The 17,381-nt window shown below is 36.9% G+C and overlaps 1 protein-coding gene across 5 annotated transcripts in view; it reads left to right on the top strand.

The window, feature by feature from the left end:
* Positions 1–17,381, top strand: part of TRIO (trio Rho guanine nucleotide exchange factor) — a 250,398-nt gene that overhangs the window by 164,523 nt on the left and 68,494 nt on the right. For all 5 annotated transcript variants that reach the window (XM_051612788.1, XM_051612787.1, XM_051612790.1 and 2 more), the window contains exons 28-33: positions 510–602; positions 2,709–2,820; positions 4,854–5,044; positions 8,079–8,180; positions 10,413–10,555; positions 11,174–11,273. In XM_051612788.1, the coding sequence (XP_051468748.1) occupies positions 510–602; positions 2,709–2,820; positions 4,854–5,044; positions 8,079–8,180; positions 10,413–10,555; positions 11,174–11,273 (741 nt within the window). The remainder of the gene's footprint in view (positions 1–509; positions 603–2,708; positions 2,821–4,853; positions 5,045–8,078; positions 8,181–10,412; positions 10,556–11,173; positions 11,274–17,381) is intronic.

Genomic DNA, 17,381 nt, shown 5'->3' with positions numbered 1-17,381 from the left:
CTGCGGTTAGAAAATGTTACTTCTTACTCCCCCTTGTGGGGGAAGTGTTTTCTGTGGCTGTTAACAGTTAACTGGCAAGGAATGCTAAAAAACCTCCACCTCGGCCTTCCTGTGTGTTGTCGTCCGGGCTGTTCCCTGGAGCACGAATTTTGATTAATTTTCTCTCTTGTGAATAACAAAATAAATGCCTTTTTTGTTGTTGTTGTTTTTTAAAAAGGCATTGCCACATTTTTTATATCCTTAAATGATGCTGTTTGTATTTAGGTTTGTTGAAACACTTCACAGGTACCTTTAGAAGTAATAATTACTTTTTTTTTTTTCAAAGTGAGCTAGCAGATGCACAACATAACCATTTGCTGTGGCTAGAATATCTTGTCATCCTGTGTTTTTTTATTTCTCCTTGCTAACATAGAATTTATAGTTCACATGTATTATTATTTAGGCCTCAAGGCAGTCTATGTTTGAGAGTTGGTACTCACAGTCCTCAAATTTTTGCATTTTTCATGTAGGAGATACAACAACGACACGGACTGGCCAACTCTATCTCCTCTTACCTTATCAAACCTGTCCAAAGGATAACAAAATACCAGCTTCTTTTAAAGGTCAGTATTAATTCAAAGTTCTTACTCTGATTCTGCTCTTAAGAAGGCTAAGCCCTTGCTGAAATCAGGAGGGCTTTTTTACTCTGCAGTGTGAGACTAAACAATCCTGAGTAGCCTCAGATATTGCTGTGGTATTTTTTTAGGAGACCACTGAAAATTAAAGAAGGCAGAAATAAGCAACTTTTTGTCCAGATACCTCTCTGCTAATGTTTACTTAGAAAATATAATTTGCATTTCCAGAGTAAAAACGTAATTCACAGCCATATAGACCGGCACATTTTTATCATGGTTTTTGCAACAAATTTTGGCAAGCCATTAGCTATGGTCTTGATATTACATACTGTACAATATATAATTACGTATTTATATATATAAAAGTATAATATAAAATATCTATTAAATATATAAATATCTATACACATACACTGAGTACCTGTAGAGCTGTTGCACAAACAGTTGTTACTTGTGATGTTGCCTGGAAATGTCAAGTAAAGAGTAGCTGTTAAAATAAACAAAATTTTTGGAAAACCTGTAGTTAAAGCTTTCTCTCAGTGGACAGATGTCTTGTTGACTGAGCAGCAGTGTTCTTGAACTGTGTTTGGTCTCTGTTAGTTGACATTGCTTGTATAGCTGCCCATAAAAGCACTGTAGCTGATCTGTGTTTCCCCTTTCTACTTGAGAACTTCCATGGATTATTGTTTTTAAAATTTCTGAAAAACACTGCAGGCTATATCAGGTCATGTTGGATGGAAAAAAGTCTGGCATTTTTAACTGAAACACACTGTCTGTTGTCCTCTTGCAAAAAGGTTGCAACTGGATGAAGTTATAACTTACATAAATACTCCAGGCTGTGCTGTTTCAGAAATTTTGGGATATTGATTCTCAAAATTATTTTTTTTTAAATTTAAATATGCCTTAGCTGCTACATTATTGAAGTGATGGGATAGATCAGTTTCACTAGTATTTGCAGAGCCAGGTGTCTTTGCTGCATAGTAAAATGGATTTGGTGACTGCTGGGTTCTTCTTCTTACCTCCACCCCTTCCTAAGAAGAGCAACATAAAACGTGAAAAGGTGGAGAGCCCAAAACTTGAATGATAGCTGAAACATTTTAGAGTTCTGGAAGTTCTGCTTATTTTTTTCAATGGTATTGAAGCTGCTCATCTTCTCTGCCTCCCGGGGAATATTTAATTACACTCACTTTTTTGTGGAGTCGTAATGCAAAATTTAAGCGTAATGATGCAGTTTTGCTGTGATGGTGATGTTGGCACTCAAAATAGTCTAATGATGATAATCGTAGACATCACCTGGCTTCCTTTCTACAAGGGAAAAGGAAATTTAACCCTGAGGGAGTGAATTAAGTGGACCCTCTGAATAATAGAAGGAATGTAATATACCCTCTAGGTTACATAAGCTATGTTTTATCTTGATACTGTTCAAATGCTGAGCGGACGTGAGGAAATTTGAGTATCAGCTCAGGCACAGTTATGTTAGTATCTGTGGGATGTTGAACGGGAAGGGAATTGCATCGCCTTAAATTCCACTAAAAATTTTCAGCATTCTGTAACTTGTGTCCATTAGTTAATGCGTGTTTGTATTCAAAAGTTTTGTCTGTAGGATGCTTTTTAACTGTGAGCACACAGAACAGAGTAATTCACTGAATACTTGAAATAAAAGAATGTAGCAGCAGCAGTACAGAGTGAGTCTTTGGTGCAGTGGAGCAAAGACTTGACGAGGGGATGTGTCCTTTTGTGCTGTCCTGCTTTCCACCATCTTCATGACTTGGCAGCTGTGTTGTTTTGGGCCTTGATGTAGCACTGCATCTCATAGCTGTGCCTGTGCTTATCTGAAAAAGCATTGTCCTTAATAAGAAATCTTTGAAATTTACGTTAACCAGATGATCTTGTTTAAATTAGAGGTGACTAAAAGCTTGGGCAGATGATGATAAATACAAAGTATGCTGTCTTGTCATTGGCAGAGTAAAAAGTTGAAAGAGACTTTTCATGCCAAAAATGATTCTCCATTTGTTTGAAGTAGTATTTGGTTGTCTATTGTATTAGTGTAGAAAACCATTATAGAGTGTACTCATGTCTGCTCTCCTTTTGCAGGAGCTGCTAACGTGCTGTGAAGAAGGTAAAGGTGAGATTAAGGATGGCCTGGAGGTGATGCTTAGTGTGCCAAAGCGAGCCAATGATGCCATGCACCTCAGCATGCTGGAAGGTAGAATTCAAACTGGCTTTCCAGATCAGTTGTATGCTGTAGATGGACTTTGTTTAATAACTTTTTATGTTATTTTATGTTGAAAAGACCAGAAGAATGTGAACATTGTCTTATCCCTGCATTTTTATTTTATACATCTTCTATTTGGAGGTATATATTTAGGAAAGTTATTTAGGAAATTTAATTGTGTCAGACAACTGGTACAGCTTTGTTAATTTTTAAAATGTTATCTCCTCCTGACCCATAGCTCTGCCAATGCAGATTTGAAAAATAAGTAGGGTAACACAGTTTTACATTACTTACCTGAAATGTAATAGGTGAATGGTCAGACACAACAGTTTCAGCTGCATTTTCCAACCAGTATCCTTGGCTTTTATATATGAGGAGTGTAAGTGTATTAGATGTGATTTTGCTGATTTATGTATCAAATAATCATCTCCAAGAAGTTTGTCATTTTTCACATCTGGTTGCCTCCTGTTCCGTGACAGACTTATGCTTGAAATGAAATGTATCAACATAAGCCAATTTAGGCTGAACCTTAGCCAGAACAGCACAGTCATGTTCATGGCACACAGTGGAGGTTGGGTGCAAGTGCTTCTGTGTGCTTAGAACAACTTTCTGCCAAAATCTGTTTTGTAACTAGCATGTTATCATGTATGTTGGTGCCATCAATTAGCAATTCAATTACTAATAATAGTGTTTTCTTTGGCATTTACATTTTTTGAGATAAAAGCAGAGCCACCTTACCTCGCACTTGCTGAATAAAGGTATATAGGTGCTTTTAGTCAATATTCCTCCTCTGTGCCTTCTAGTAGTACAATGGAACTTATAATGGAATTTCCAGTATCATGCAAGTTACTATAAAGTTTCCTCATGGTTTGTCTTGTGATCCTCAATCACATTAATGCTCAAAATCACCTTTCAACATTTGTCAGTTTGCAGGATCAGTTCCAAATGCTTTGTTCACGAGATGGTATTAGTATAAATGCTGACTGGCATTGGTAATAATCTTTTAACATGGGGAATGTGACTTTGGAGAATATCCTCATCTTTTACATAAGTTGGTTTTATAACAAATTATGCATGTGTTGTTGAGTCATCCCATGTTAGACAAATATAGTGAGTGAGCACATTTCCTCTTTATATCTCTGGAGGATTTTGAATGAACATCCTGCGGCAACTTGCCTTTGATGCTCCCCATACTGTTGCCCTGTTTAGAGCAGTGAGAACTGCTGTTTTCTTGAGAAGGATGGTGCTTTTCTGTTCTGAGAATATTGGCAAGCAGTATCTATTTTAAAATGAAGCTTAATACCACTCAGAAGAGTATGGTAGACGAATTTATGTTATCCTGCAATTTTAAAGGTGTGTATTAACCTGAGAGAGCATGGTACCACTACAGTGGAAGTAAAATTGTTGATATTCTCAATCTTCATTTTACATTATGTATCAAGATAAGTAATCCAGCTGCTATTTCTTTATTGTGGATCAATGTTGGAGTGACTCAGTGGCAGGCTGATCATGTGGCAACAGCTCCAAGGCTGCCATCTTTATTCATCCTCTATTGGAATATGTTTGTGTGCTCATTGCATACATAGTAGGGAAAGTGTGCCACCAGAAAAGGTGGCATTTGGGAGCTTGCTGATGTCAGAATAATGTGATGTTGCAGTGTCCTTGCACATTGCTCACTTTCTATAGTGGCAGAAAGCTGATGGGAGAAATAATTTCCATCATGGAAGAGGTTACCAGAATACGACTTAGATCTGTCATTTATTTGTGAAATATTACCAGAGGAGTTGATAAACTTATTTACAGTGGATCTAAATTTAAACTTAGACGAGCTACAGTTACATTTAGTACATTGCAATATTGAAATCAAGTTGTCTTTTTAATACTGCTTCTTTGGAATCTCGTATTTTTCAAGCTGCATTTAGAAAAAAAAAAATCAGATCACTTAATAAACAGAAGCTGTGCTTTTTAATTTCCTCATATTATCAACTTTGCATGGTGAACTGTTCTTCTCCCTGGGTTTTTAGGCTTTGATGAAAATATAGAATCTCAGGGAGAGCTCATCCTTCAAGAATCCTTCCAAGTGTGGGACCCCAAAACTCTAATTCGAAAAGGAAGAGAAAGGCACCTTTTCCTTTTTGAGATGTCCTTGGTTTTCAGTAAAGAAGTGAAGGACTCCAGTGGAAGGAGCAAGTACATTTACAAGAGTAAACTGTTTGTAAGTATGGAAGAAAAAATGACCATATTTAGAAAACTGTCTAGGTTAGATTAGATTGTGACTAAGCTCAGATGATTTAAATGTGCCTGGAGAACTTGAACATCTATTGTAATGCACTGGAAGAGCAGCTTTGTAATGTGTAGACTGAATCTTGTAAATTTGCTGCTTTGTTATGCTTTTGAGGAGAAAGAGTAGGCTGAAAGCAACTACTGAAGGCTACACATGAATCTTGGTGAGTCAGGACAAAGGAAAATCAAGATTGGGCTGGACTGATTCTGTGTTAATTGTGTGTTTGGTTGCTTGTTATTTAAGGCTTATTTGTATAAAGCAAAAGCATGGAAGGAGTTAACAAGCTTCCTTCATCTTCTTTGTGTGCTGTTGCTGTTGCAGCAATATCCATGTTAAGGATTAATTTTGATGGATAGTCTACACATACTGATCTGGAAAGGCAAGAACACCTTGTTATGGAAAAGTTAATTTCAGAATGTCTACTGAGACTAAGTAGTCTTACAATAGTATTTTATAAATAAAATTATACCACTTACAGTCTACTGAAAGGATATAAAGATGGAATTTTTTTCCTCCCCATTCAAAAAAAATAATAAAAAAATCTGCTATTTTCTCATCCATAGCATGTATGCTTTACAAAATCTGACCCTGGAATTATCATACCCTTCCCCTACTGTCTCATTGAATGACTTAGGAGAGAGTAGTGTTCACACTGTAAATTTAGGTAGCCAAGAGTGACAACAGTCTCCCATGGCTTGCTCTGCTTCTGCCAGAGGCTGAATTAGCTTTTCTACTAGACCAGTTTAGAACAAGTTCTTGAAATTATTTTACTTCTCAGAATCACATTCTACAAGACATTATTCTTCTAGTGATGCTATTGGGATATATGACTAAGTCTAGATGCTATAAATACTGAGCCTTTTCTCCCTGCTTCAGCCTCCTTTTCTGTCATTTGTTCACTCTTTCCACCTCTGTGTCCAAACTGGTGAAGCAGGTTGGTTGGTTCAAAAAAACCTTTTTTCTCTATCTTACTTTGCATATTCTGTCACTTTGTTTCCAACACTTGCTCCCTTCCTGATATAAGGAAGCTAGAAGGTAACGTAGCAGCTATTCTGTTGATCACACCTTTCTTTGATGAACCCCAGAACTTGCAGAGTACCTTGTCTTCATATTCTATTTGGCAAAATAATCATGTAGTGCAGCTTACTATTATAGCAGTTCTTACAGTCTGATACTTAAAAAAGGCATTCATAGAATGTTGAAAGCATGCAGGTTGATTTCAGCTGAAGATACAATTTTATATTCTGTCTCCTGCCTCTGGAAGGTGGTTATACAAAAGTGAGGTTCTTTGCTTTACTTTGGGCATGATGACCATCATGATTTGCCCAGCAGAGGATACTCAATGGCAAGACTTGTATTTGTGGAAAAATGTGTTAATGAACTCCTCTGACAAGAGATAGTGTCCAAAAGCAAATTCCTAATCGGGGCAAAGCAGGTGTTGCTTTGCTAGGATGCTCTCCCAGACACCAGTAACTGGCAGTTTGGGGGTTTCCTCACCTGAATGTGATTTCTGTGCATTCAATCACCTGTAACAACTTTCTCTTTGGTGAGCTTATCCTTGGACCTCATTTACAGTGTCCTTTGGCAGTTGTATTGTTCATGACAGATTGGGCACAGGCCAACCTCCCTGTGCTGGGTTTTGAACCAGACTCCCTTCCACTAATTTCACTTGATGTCTGCCAGTATTGAAAGGGATGGTGAACAACATATGTCAGCCTTGTTGCTCTTTACTGTACACACCTCTACTGCATTGTCCCTCCGTTGTCACTTGTAAAAATAATATTCACAAGTGTGAAGAGCTTCTGAATTTACTGAGGTTTAAAAAATAAGCTACATTAAAAATTGTATGATCTTGCCCATTCAGACTTTGTAGAGGACAGTGCTTCTTAATTATTTCATGTAATGTTGGATTAAGTATTTTACAAGCTTTTTAACACACATAGGAGTTGTTGGTGAATCAATTTTAAAATGTATTACAGGCTTTTAAGTATTTCAATACTTAAGTCTTTCAGTATTTTAAATATAAAGCTGAAAGTGCAGATGTGTTGGACTGGGGTATTTTTAGGAAAAATCAACACAAGCTGACATTCAAGAGAGAGGAGAAAAAAAATTACTTGGGTACTGTGTATCCAACATCTCTTGTAATGAACTGTGTATGTGCTCGTAATAATGTGTGTGAGGGGAAAAACACAGCTTCTATAAATGTAAGATAGCTCAGCAGCTCTCTTCTGGAGTGAAAGTTCTCATAGGTTGAGCTACATTTCTTAGTTTGTAGTTTATTTATTTTTTTAGAGCAGGGCCTATATGAATTGTTTACTGGAAGCCAGTTCACATGATTGAGATGTTGTTCCAGTTGGAAAGTGAAAATGTTTCGGATGATAATTAGCTAGTTAGGTCTGACATTAGAACATTCCCAAAGACTGACTGTTAATTGTGGGAATTGTAGTTGTCCCACAGAATTCTCCAGGGAAACTGCATTTCTGATTATTCAATCTGTTTCAGAGGGAAGGAAACACATGAGGAAAGGTTCATTTGGCAGAAAGAGATCAGAGTTTTAGAAGAGAATTCTTAAGTATATCTTATCTGAGAGAAAACATAAAAATCAGTAAGAAGTAGTGTTTCCTGATGGAAACAACACTTTACCAACCATCTTTTTTTAGAGTTATAAGACTTCTATTGTCAAGTTAAAAAATATAAAATAAACAATTTGGTATTTCAGATTATAAATACTACTGTTTATTGTTACTTTACAAAAAAAAAACTGGTTAGCTTGCAGTTCTTCCTTTTTGAAGAATCCCCACCACGGCCACCAGAATAAAGGATTCTCTCTAACACAAGTTAGCCTTGAGCTTCTAAAACTGGCTTTAAACAGCAGAGCTTAATTACATAGAATGTTAGCATCCCTTTGTGACTTCTGAGAAAAAAAAAATGCCATGTCTTCCTAACAATTTTTAATTAATTCCAGACTTCGGAACTGGGTGTCACAGAACACGTAGAAGGAGATCCCTGCAAGTTTGCTCTATGGGTTGGAAGGACACCAACGTCAGACAACAAAATTGTTCTGAAGGTAATTTTAGCAGGTGTGCTTGTACAGTCTATATAAAGTTGTGTAGCTGTTGTTCATACTTGTTGAAAAGGCAGCAAGTGATGACTTTTCCTGCTTTGAGAGGGACAGATGCTGACATAGTTTTCCTTTGTGTGTAAAGGATGTGGTTTATATCATAACTGTCGTGACTTGACAGCAAAGGGGAATCTGTGTGGCCTACTTAAACTAACTTGCTTTCACCAGTCAGAGAAGGAAGGTGTTTGTTCTCATGTACTTCTTTAACTTGATGACTTCAGCCACTAGCTGACAGGGCAACTGATAATGCCACAGACAAATTATGGCATCAGTGCCACATTTCATGCTCAAGTCATTGCTGCTTGTTGGTGATGCTGTTTTTCATGGCCCATCTTTATGTAGAAATCAAAGCACTGCAAAAGATTTTGCATCTTTCTGTGGGCTACAAGTTTGTAAGCAGATGGTTGCCTTTGGGTCACAGTGCATGCAATGCCTATAGATTTTGTGTCTGGGGAAGTTACAGGTGTCAGTAGCGTTCTCTGCCTAGTGAGGAGAATGGCTAAATCCATTTTTCCTGTGACTCTGATACATAACCTGGGACCTACTGTTTCAACTGGAAAACTTTTTTTGTAATACCACAAGCAACTAAAGGGTAATTTGACATATTTTGACGACTATCTCAGCTTTTAACCTTTTCTTTTGTATTTCTTAGCTGTGTTGAGCTGAAAAAAAGTTAATCTTCCCATTAAACTTGGATATATTTTCACATATATATTTGGTCATTACTAATAATGCCTCTTAAAAATGGCCACTCAAATTTACATGTTGCCACTAAAATCTGTGGTTTTCTAGTGAATTACAGGCTAAGAACAGCTCACATTAATTTCATTACAGTAGTCAGTGAGTGCAAAGAAATGAAATGTAACATCACTGAATAATACAATTTTTTCAGTCTTAACACTCCATAGTTTAACATACAGTGCATTGCATCCTGAAATGATCCTCCCAGGTAGAGCAGTGTAGGGATTCTGTTTAAGGGCTCTCTATGTAAGGTCACTTTCAGGTGTTCTTGTTCTCTTCTCCACTTAAAGCATAAGCTGTTTAGATAATTGTATGGTATATGAAGCTTTTAAACAATTTTGTTGATTTTTCTGGGGGGCTTGTTTTTGCACTTCCTTACCACATTAGTATTGTAAGTAAATTCCATTAAAACCTATATGAAAAATTGAACAAACCGTGGTGTTTGGCTTCTTTTTCTAAATGTTTTTGCTTGTGAAAGAGAACAAAGATCTTTTTCCTGACTGTTCATCTGTGTCTGCAACTTTCTCCATCCCTTTAGAATCCCTGGTAATTAAATATTTATAGTATATTAAATATTTGTAATATTTAATGGAAATAAATTTTTTCAGGATACAGCAACTAAGAAGAGTAGGGAATTTCTGCAGATCTAAAAAAAGATTATATACAGCGTTGTCATAGAATCATAGGATGGTTTGGGTTGGAAGAGACCTTAAAGATCATCTAGTTCCAACCCGCCTGCATGGGCAGGGACGCCTCCCACTAGACCAGGTTGCTCGTAATGCTTATATTTAATAGCATTTCAGGCACAGGGTAAAATAGGATTAAGCAATCAGATTACAGCTTGGGCAGCTAGATATCAAGTCTTTTCCAGGCTAACTAAAAAATATAGATGCTATGTTGCAGGCAGTTATTAAAATACAATCCTTAAATTAGCATTCTGCTTCTGGGTATGTTTCAAAAGTAGGAAGAGTAATAATACACTAAAAGTGGTGTGGAAGTACATGTGTTGCAAAATAAGTTAATTTTTCTTTTAGTGTTATTGGATTATTAAGTTAGAATTGACCTAAAATATAGCATGACTTTAAAATACCAATGTTCAGGGTATTATTATTGGAATTCTTTAAGTAAATCCTCCCTGTCTTGCATGAAATGCATACAAGGCTTTAGCCTTCAAGTTATGAAAGAACAATCTGAATCTAAAATAAAATGTTTTTTAAACAAAAAATACTGATAATGTTGAGAAGTGTAAAGTAGTGTTTCTAATTCAAAGTTAACACAACAAACTTGAATTTCCTTTTCTCTGTTCAAGTTTTTAAAAATTATTCACAAAGTTATTCTTTATACTTTCCTCTTTGTGTTTAGTAGCTGACTGTATATGTGTATCTTCTCAGCTATAAGGGTCCATTGTGGGGATTTTGTTTCTTTTGCATATCAAAGGCATCCAGTATAGAGAATAAACAGGACTGGATCAAACACATCCGGGAAGTGATACAAGAAAGGACCATTCATCTGAAAGGAGCATTGAAAGAGCCGATCCACATCCCCAAAACTGCACCAACAACAAAACAGAAAGGAAGAAGGTAAGTATTATGTAAAATAATCAGTGATCTCTAAGTACACAACAGCACTCTTTCCTCTGTAGTGTTGAATTTCTAATGACTTTGAGCAGATTGGACAAAAGCAAGAGTCAATTCGACCAGCTTTATCTTACGATTAATTTCCAGTTTCCTGCAATGCTGAATTTGTTGCAATTTCTGCTCTGAACAGTCCCTGACTTGTGTACATTCAGTCATTACAGAAGGGATTTGGAACTGCAGTACAAGATAGCTGTACTTTTTAGATTTTTACAGTTCTGCATGTGTTGTTCAGTTGCTTGGCTTCCTTTCACAGATCTTAAAATTTGTGACTGAGTGTTCTGCTTGTTAGCTTTGGCTAAGTGGCTGTGCAAGTTTCTTGCCATAGTTCTGGCTAGTTGTTTTTTGCCTTAATCCTACATGATGTAAACCTTGAGCAAAAGAATCTTAAAGCCTAGAACAAAGTATTAAGTGCTGAATATTTGAGTTTTGCATCAGTTAGTTTTGTCTGGCTGGTGTTCTTCGCAACTCTGTCTAGGTGCCCCTTTGTTATTGTTCCAAGTAGGGAACTAACATGTTGCAGACACAATGCTAATATTGTAATAAAACCTGAATTATTTGCAGAGATGGCGAGGACCTGGACAGTCAGGGAGATGGGAGCAGCCAACCTGATACTATTTCAATTGCCTCACGAACCTCACAGAACACGCTAGACAGTGATAAGGTAAGTCTCCTGGGTGTTGCTCTGTTCTGACAGCAAATGATTCATCCCTTAATGTGAGATAGCTCCCAAGATTTGTCCTTGGTAACTCCAGAGAGGATGCATGGAAATCCTCAGTCTCTGAAAAATAGCTGTATGCAATCCAGAAATTATCTTGATAACCTGGTGGAGCAGTGATGATTGTTTACATCTAATACGTTGTGAAGGAATTATGTTTTTTCCAAGCTGAAACCTTTTGGTCCCCTGTTGTCTTCAGGTAGTTCAAAGCTTTGACCCAGTTTTAAAAGAAAGTCTTATTTTCCATAAAATTTTATACTCAAGCACAGAATTTTTCTTGATGTCATTCTCAGACTTGCTGAAAGCATGCCATGTGCTTCTTTTATTACCTTGAGGTTGGTGGTTGCCGTGCAATTACTTTTGTGAAGGACAGACACTGTCCAGTCTCCACGGGTTAGAGAGTGTGTTCACCTTCTTCATGAGAGCTGATGGAAATGACCATATTAAAGAGGACTAACCTACAATGCTATCTATGATACTAGTGCTAGGGTTCCCTTTCCTCCTCCATTTCTACCCACAGATTCTGACTCGGTTATCCCATAAGGATAACCCAGCTGTAATTTCTCATGGGTGGAAATAAGATAGGCATCAAAAGAGTAACAGTTCTTATGTGAAAGATGGGTCTGTTATTTTGGAATTCAAAGAAGATTGGCAAGTGACAAGTGTTAGGGCCTTGGAGGGAGTTGCAGAGAAAGATAATGGAAGTTTGTCTAACAGAAGAATGAGTTAAAACATAGAAGCTGTCTAGCAAATTACTTGAAAAAATGATTAGGAATTTCCAGCCTATGACTGCTTGGGGTAAAATTGTTCTGATGAGCCACTTAAACTGCACAGGTAAATAATCAGTGTATTACAGGGCAGCTAAGTGAATAGGTTCTCAGAGTAATATTTTGACCATTCCCATCATGATCTAAAAGAGAGTTAGTTTTCTGTATTTTTGCATGTCATTTAAACTCTATGCTTTTAATTTTTCCCTGTAAAGACGGTGACAGAGGAAAAGAATTATAAGGTGCTTACAGTTGCTATTGTATTTGTCAAAAATAGCCCATGTTCTGAGCTTGTGCATTTGCACTGGAATTGATCTGTAGTTTTGATGATGTTTTTTTCTAAGGATATCTGTGGGAAAAATGGTTGGTTAGAGCAAAAAAAACCCAAAACCTCTTCCATTGACTCTTGTTTTGCAATTTTAGTTTTTGTATTCTTACTTTGCAATGTAGTGATTTACAAAGAATGTATTGTGTATACAGGCAAGCAGTTTAGGGGGTTTTTGTGTTGTTTTTTTGTTTGGTTTTGTTTTTATGTGTTCCTAACAGTTTTAGTAATCTATCACACTCAAAAGCAAGACATGGTCTCTCTCATTTCCCTGTGTGCCTCCAGCCTGGCTAGACTGTGCTTCAATTCAAATGGAGGTGATGCCATCCATCCATGACACGCACAACCATTACCCTCTTCAGTTGTTTGTGATGTACTGTTCACTAGGGAGTAGCATGGATTATCTCCTGTTGCCCCTCCTCTAATATTTCATGCATGATGTGACAACTGCTGAGAAAGCTGGCCAAGTGAAATACCCTCAGGATTGTCTTCCAATCTGACATGAGGAGGAGTCTTGCCAACAACCTGTGCAACAAGAGTTCTAAGAATGAGAAATAGAGAAGGCTTTTAAATACAAATTAAGTTTTAAAGTTGGTTAGTGAGCATAATGTTGTTTTTAAAGTAGTTTTGAGTTCTCATGTTAGTGTACAAAATTTTTGTGAAGACTTTTGACAAGAAAAACAAACTGAAAATTTGGAGACTCCCTGGAAGTTACTTGTGCTAGGTATTGTGTGTCCAAGGAAGAAGTTTAGTGTTTCTGCACTTTTAAAAGGTGTGTGAATTAGTATAATAGCATTTTTTTAATGTTTATATTATGTGTTTTGACTTGTTAAATACATTAAGAAGAGGACATTTTTAATCTGTTTAAAATACAGAATACAAACTGCTAAGGATCCGCAACAGGCAAAAAAAAGCCAGTCAAATCTGTAATACATCTTAATGCTTGCTGAATCTGAAGTAATCTCTCACTTTGTATGTTGAAAATCCATTAGCTGCAGTCCATTTGGGGCTTAACGTGTACTCCCTTTTCACACCCTAGAAGACTGAAGAATGTATGAATTGTCTTACAGAGGTGGAGCAGAACAGTTTTAGGGACTTTAGGTGCTGTTGATGTGGTTAGCCAGATGGAGCAGTGGAACTCCTCAGTTGAATTTGAAGCATGTTCCAAACTGAGCTGGGTTTCCAGCTGAAACATTTAAAATATCCAGTAATTTTAAATAGTGTTAATCAAGTAGTAAAAATGTTCAGCACTGTAATACTTACTATGCTGAACATTTTTCTGCTCATTTGTGTCTACTGCTGTGATTAAGAAAAGACAACAAATAGCAAATATCATACTAATCAACAGCAAAGTAAAACTATTTGTTTTCTCCAACTGTATGTTCAGTTGATTCTTTTAAAATAAATGTTTTGGTTAGAAGTACTAAACTGTTATACAGGGAGACTATCAAAAATTAAATTCCTTATCCACGACTCAGTATCTTTCTGACCTCCTCAGAGATACACTTTGAAAAAGCTAAAAATCCTTAACCTTGGTAGCAAGTAGTTGAGTATTATCCAAATGATATTCTTTCCTTGCATCCTGTTTTCTGACATAATTGGAAATGCCTTAAGAACAGAGAATAACCTAGTGATTAGCTTTTTTCTTCTCCACCCTGGCTTTTTGGGCTAGAATTGTAACCTTTCATTGTTGGCTCCACTGCTGTGTTGCTTTTGAGTAATGACTGGGATGATGCAATAGACCATATGTTTATAAGGCTGACATCCTTTCCAGCCTCTTGTCAACTGAAAAGCAGAATTAAAATTCCGCATCATCTTGGAAAATGAGATAAATTAATTGGCAAAAAAAAATTCAATTTAATAGGAACATGTTTCAGCTAATGTAAATAGGTGGAAATAGTTAAATACTAATGAAAACAGTGAGAATACTAACATTTTTTTGAGAAGATTATCTAGAAGCTACAGAGGCTCACAAGCTGTTTATTATTTTAAGTGTGATGCAATTATGAAGGGGGAGTAGGGGGGGAGCAGTAGTATATTGGCTTGTAGAAATAGGATGTTGAGCTGCAGAACATGAAGTCCATGTTCTTTACTCAGCACTTGTAACGCCTCTAGTAGATGCTGCATCCAGTTTTAAGAATTTTGGCAAATTAGTGAGCCATTGGAAGAGTTCCAGGGGAAGTAAAAAAAAGCAACCAAAAAAACCCAAACACAAACCAAACAAACAAACAAACAAAACACAACAAAAAAAAAACCCTAATGAGACATCCACCAAACATAACTTACAAGGCAACAGATAGAGGACTAATGAGTCTAAGGAAAAAAGGGAGGAGGAGAAACTTCGGGTCTTTAAGTGTGTAAAAAAGCTATTATGAAGAGTTACAAATCAGTCTTTTAATCTGTATTTTCAGTGGATGGGATGAGATGAAAGGACTTATCTTTAATAAAAGATTGCAATAATACATATTTTTAATGGGTTTTAAAATGTGAAACCATAGAGCAGACTAGTTGTAAAGACTGGGGAACCTCCATAACTCGAGATCTTTTGAAAATTGTGGATAAATGTTAATCATGATTCACACAGATGTAGCTGATCATGCTCTAGAGGAAGAGAAGGAAGTGGACTAGGTAACTTAAGATCCCTTCCTAGCCTGATTTTAATACCATGGGGTGTATCATCATACTGAAAGACATGCTAAGTATACCCACAGCACTGACCCAAACTGAAGTATTGCAAGCTGTAATTGAGTCCAGAGTGAAATATAAAAATTTTTAAGATGAAAATTTCTACTCCATCATATCATCCTGGTTTCCTTAATTGAGTGTTATTACTGTACCTTTCTCAGTAGGTATTTTGTCCTTCACCTTTCACAGCATTCTTTCCATTCACCTTCTGTAGCAGTGTAGCATTTAGGTGGCTAATGAATAAAAGAGATGACACCTGGCCCATTCATTCCACCTTTCAAGAGTTCCTAGCCTCAGAGCTTGATCTGATTTTGAATTTGAGCCAATGCATAGGAAATTAAATTGGTAGGCTGAAGGAAACAATGTACATCTGATAGGTCTTTTCATGCTTGTATTAAGGGAACTGGTAGAAACATTAAATAACCCAAACTACTGAGAAGATGAGAAGCTTTTATAAGAAAGGCTGTCATAGGGTGTTATCCTAAACAGTAGGAACCGTGCTAGCTGCTCTGGGTGGTCAGTGGAGCAATATTTTATTTTTAACAAATTGCCTTTTGTGCCCAGCTGGTAACAGTTTGTACTGCTGTCTATGTGAAGTTGTATTTCATTCCCATGTTCTTTAAGCTTCTGTGTAGTACTTTGAAAAACAGAAAAAGGACTGAAGCAGCAGGAGACAACCAAGTATTTTGTTCTGCCAGCTGAGACCACAGAGAAGATGACTCCCACCAGTAGAAAAAATGCTAATAAAAAAACTAGACATGGTTCCGACTATATGCCTCTTTTTAGAGTCAGAAACCAAGTCTGGGCATCTACCTGGTCAAAGCAAAATATTCCTTATTTGAGATAGAACTTTCGTGGGTCTCTTATTCTTTCCTCCCACAGTATATGTTTCAATTTTAAAAGGGGATTAAAGATTTTCAGGCTTGAAATAACTGAGAAAACTTATTAGCTACTCTTTCCTTTCCCTTCTTCTCAATGTAAAATTACCATGGGAGAGTAAATTTAATTTGCAGTCCTGAGACAAGGTTATATGGCTTGATGTAAAGACCATTCTATGTGGCAAAACTCATCAGTGGTAATCTTCCCAGATACTGGTGGGAGATGAGCTCTGGTTGTGATGTCACTGTCCAGTAGACTGTGCTAAGACTGTTTTCAGCCAGTGAGTCTGTATTACAGGGTTTTTTCCTCTCTATAAGTGACAGTGCTAAAAAGGCCTCAGAGAGATGAACATAGATGGTTAACATTAATTTCAGCAACAGCAAGACGCTGTGTCCCATGATAAGCTGTTTAATTAAACCTTGCACCTCTTTTAATCTGTGGTTCCTATTTCTGTCTGGTTTTTGTTTCTCATCTCGGCTGTCTCTCCAGTTTCCATATTTCAGACATAGCCTCATTTATTTTTATCATGCGTGATTAATTCAGTTTACATAAAGGGTTTCTTGAGAAGGATGGATAAAGTATATAAAGCCCTTGTTCAGCCTAAATTTGGATTTAGATGGTTTGTAACTCTTCAATGCAAGTCAGTCTCTCGGTTCTGCTGTGCCTCTTGCTCTTCCCTCCAGCTAGCCTAGAGAGCCTTGCCAAAGCTGTCCAACAACAGCTGTTGAGCAATGTGCTTAATCACAGACACTCCTTGCTGTCCAACTGCATTTAATCAGTGTGAAAGATGAAACTGCTTTCAGAAAGTGTGTTACAGAGCGAAAAGGAGCAATGAAGCAAAGAGGAAAGCAGCATTTCCTAACCGTAACTGTTGAAGAGAGAGAAGGGTTGTTATCCTAAAGGAGGGGAAACATTGGTAAACGCTTTTTTTGTCAGTTCTCCATGACAATTTAGATGTACTTTGGGTAGAGAACATCATGTTTTTTGGTGTGAAGAAGTGCTGCACAAAGTTGCATCTCACAGAATTAGTGCATGTTTGAGGATGGTGTAGAACTAAAAATCGCAGGCAGGAGGTGTCTTACTGTTCTGAAGTGTGGTTGCATATTGAATTTCAGTGGAATACTGATCAGCTAGGGTATCCTATTCCCCCAGTATGAAAGATTGGCATTTTTTTTGTACTTCAGTGTTTTCTGACATAGCCACTGGCAGCCTTTGCTTGTTTTTTCCTTTAGCTTAATAATATATAAAATACTTAGTGAACATAAAATCTGAGGTATTTTTTTATTAGTGGAAGGAAAAGAAATAACATCTATATTAAAGCCAAAAAACGTGGTAGTTGCAGTGGTCACAAAATACATTTTAATCTCTGTTTGTAGGAAGTGAAGGGTGGGGAAAACA

The sequence above is a fragment of the Apus apus genome, chromosome 2, assembly GCF_020740795.1.
Source record: "Apus apus isolate bApuApu2 chromosome 2, bApuApu2.pri.cur, whole genome shotgun sequence".
Lineage (NCBI taxonomy): Eukaryota > Metazoa > Chordata > Aves > Apodiformes > Apodidae > Apus > Apus apus.
This window is presented reverse-complemented; position numbering and strand designations above follow the sequence as displayed.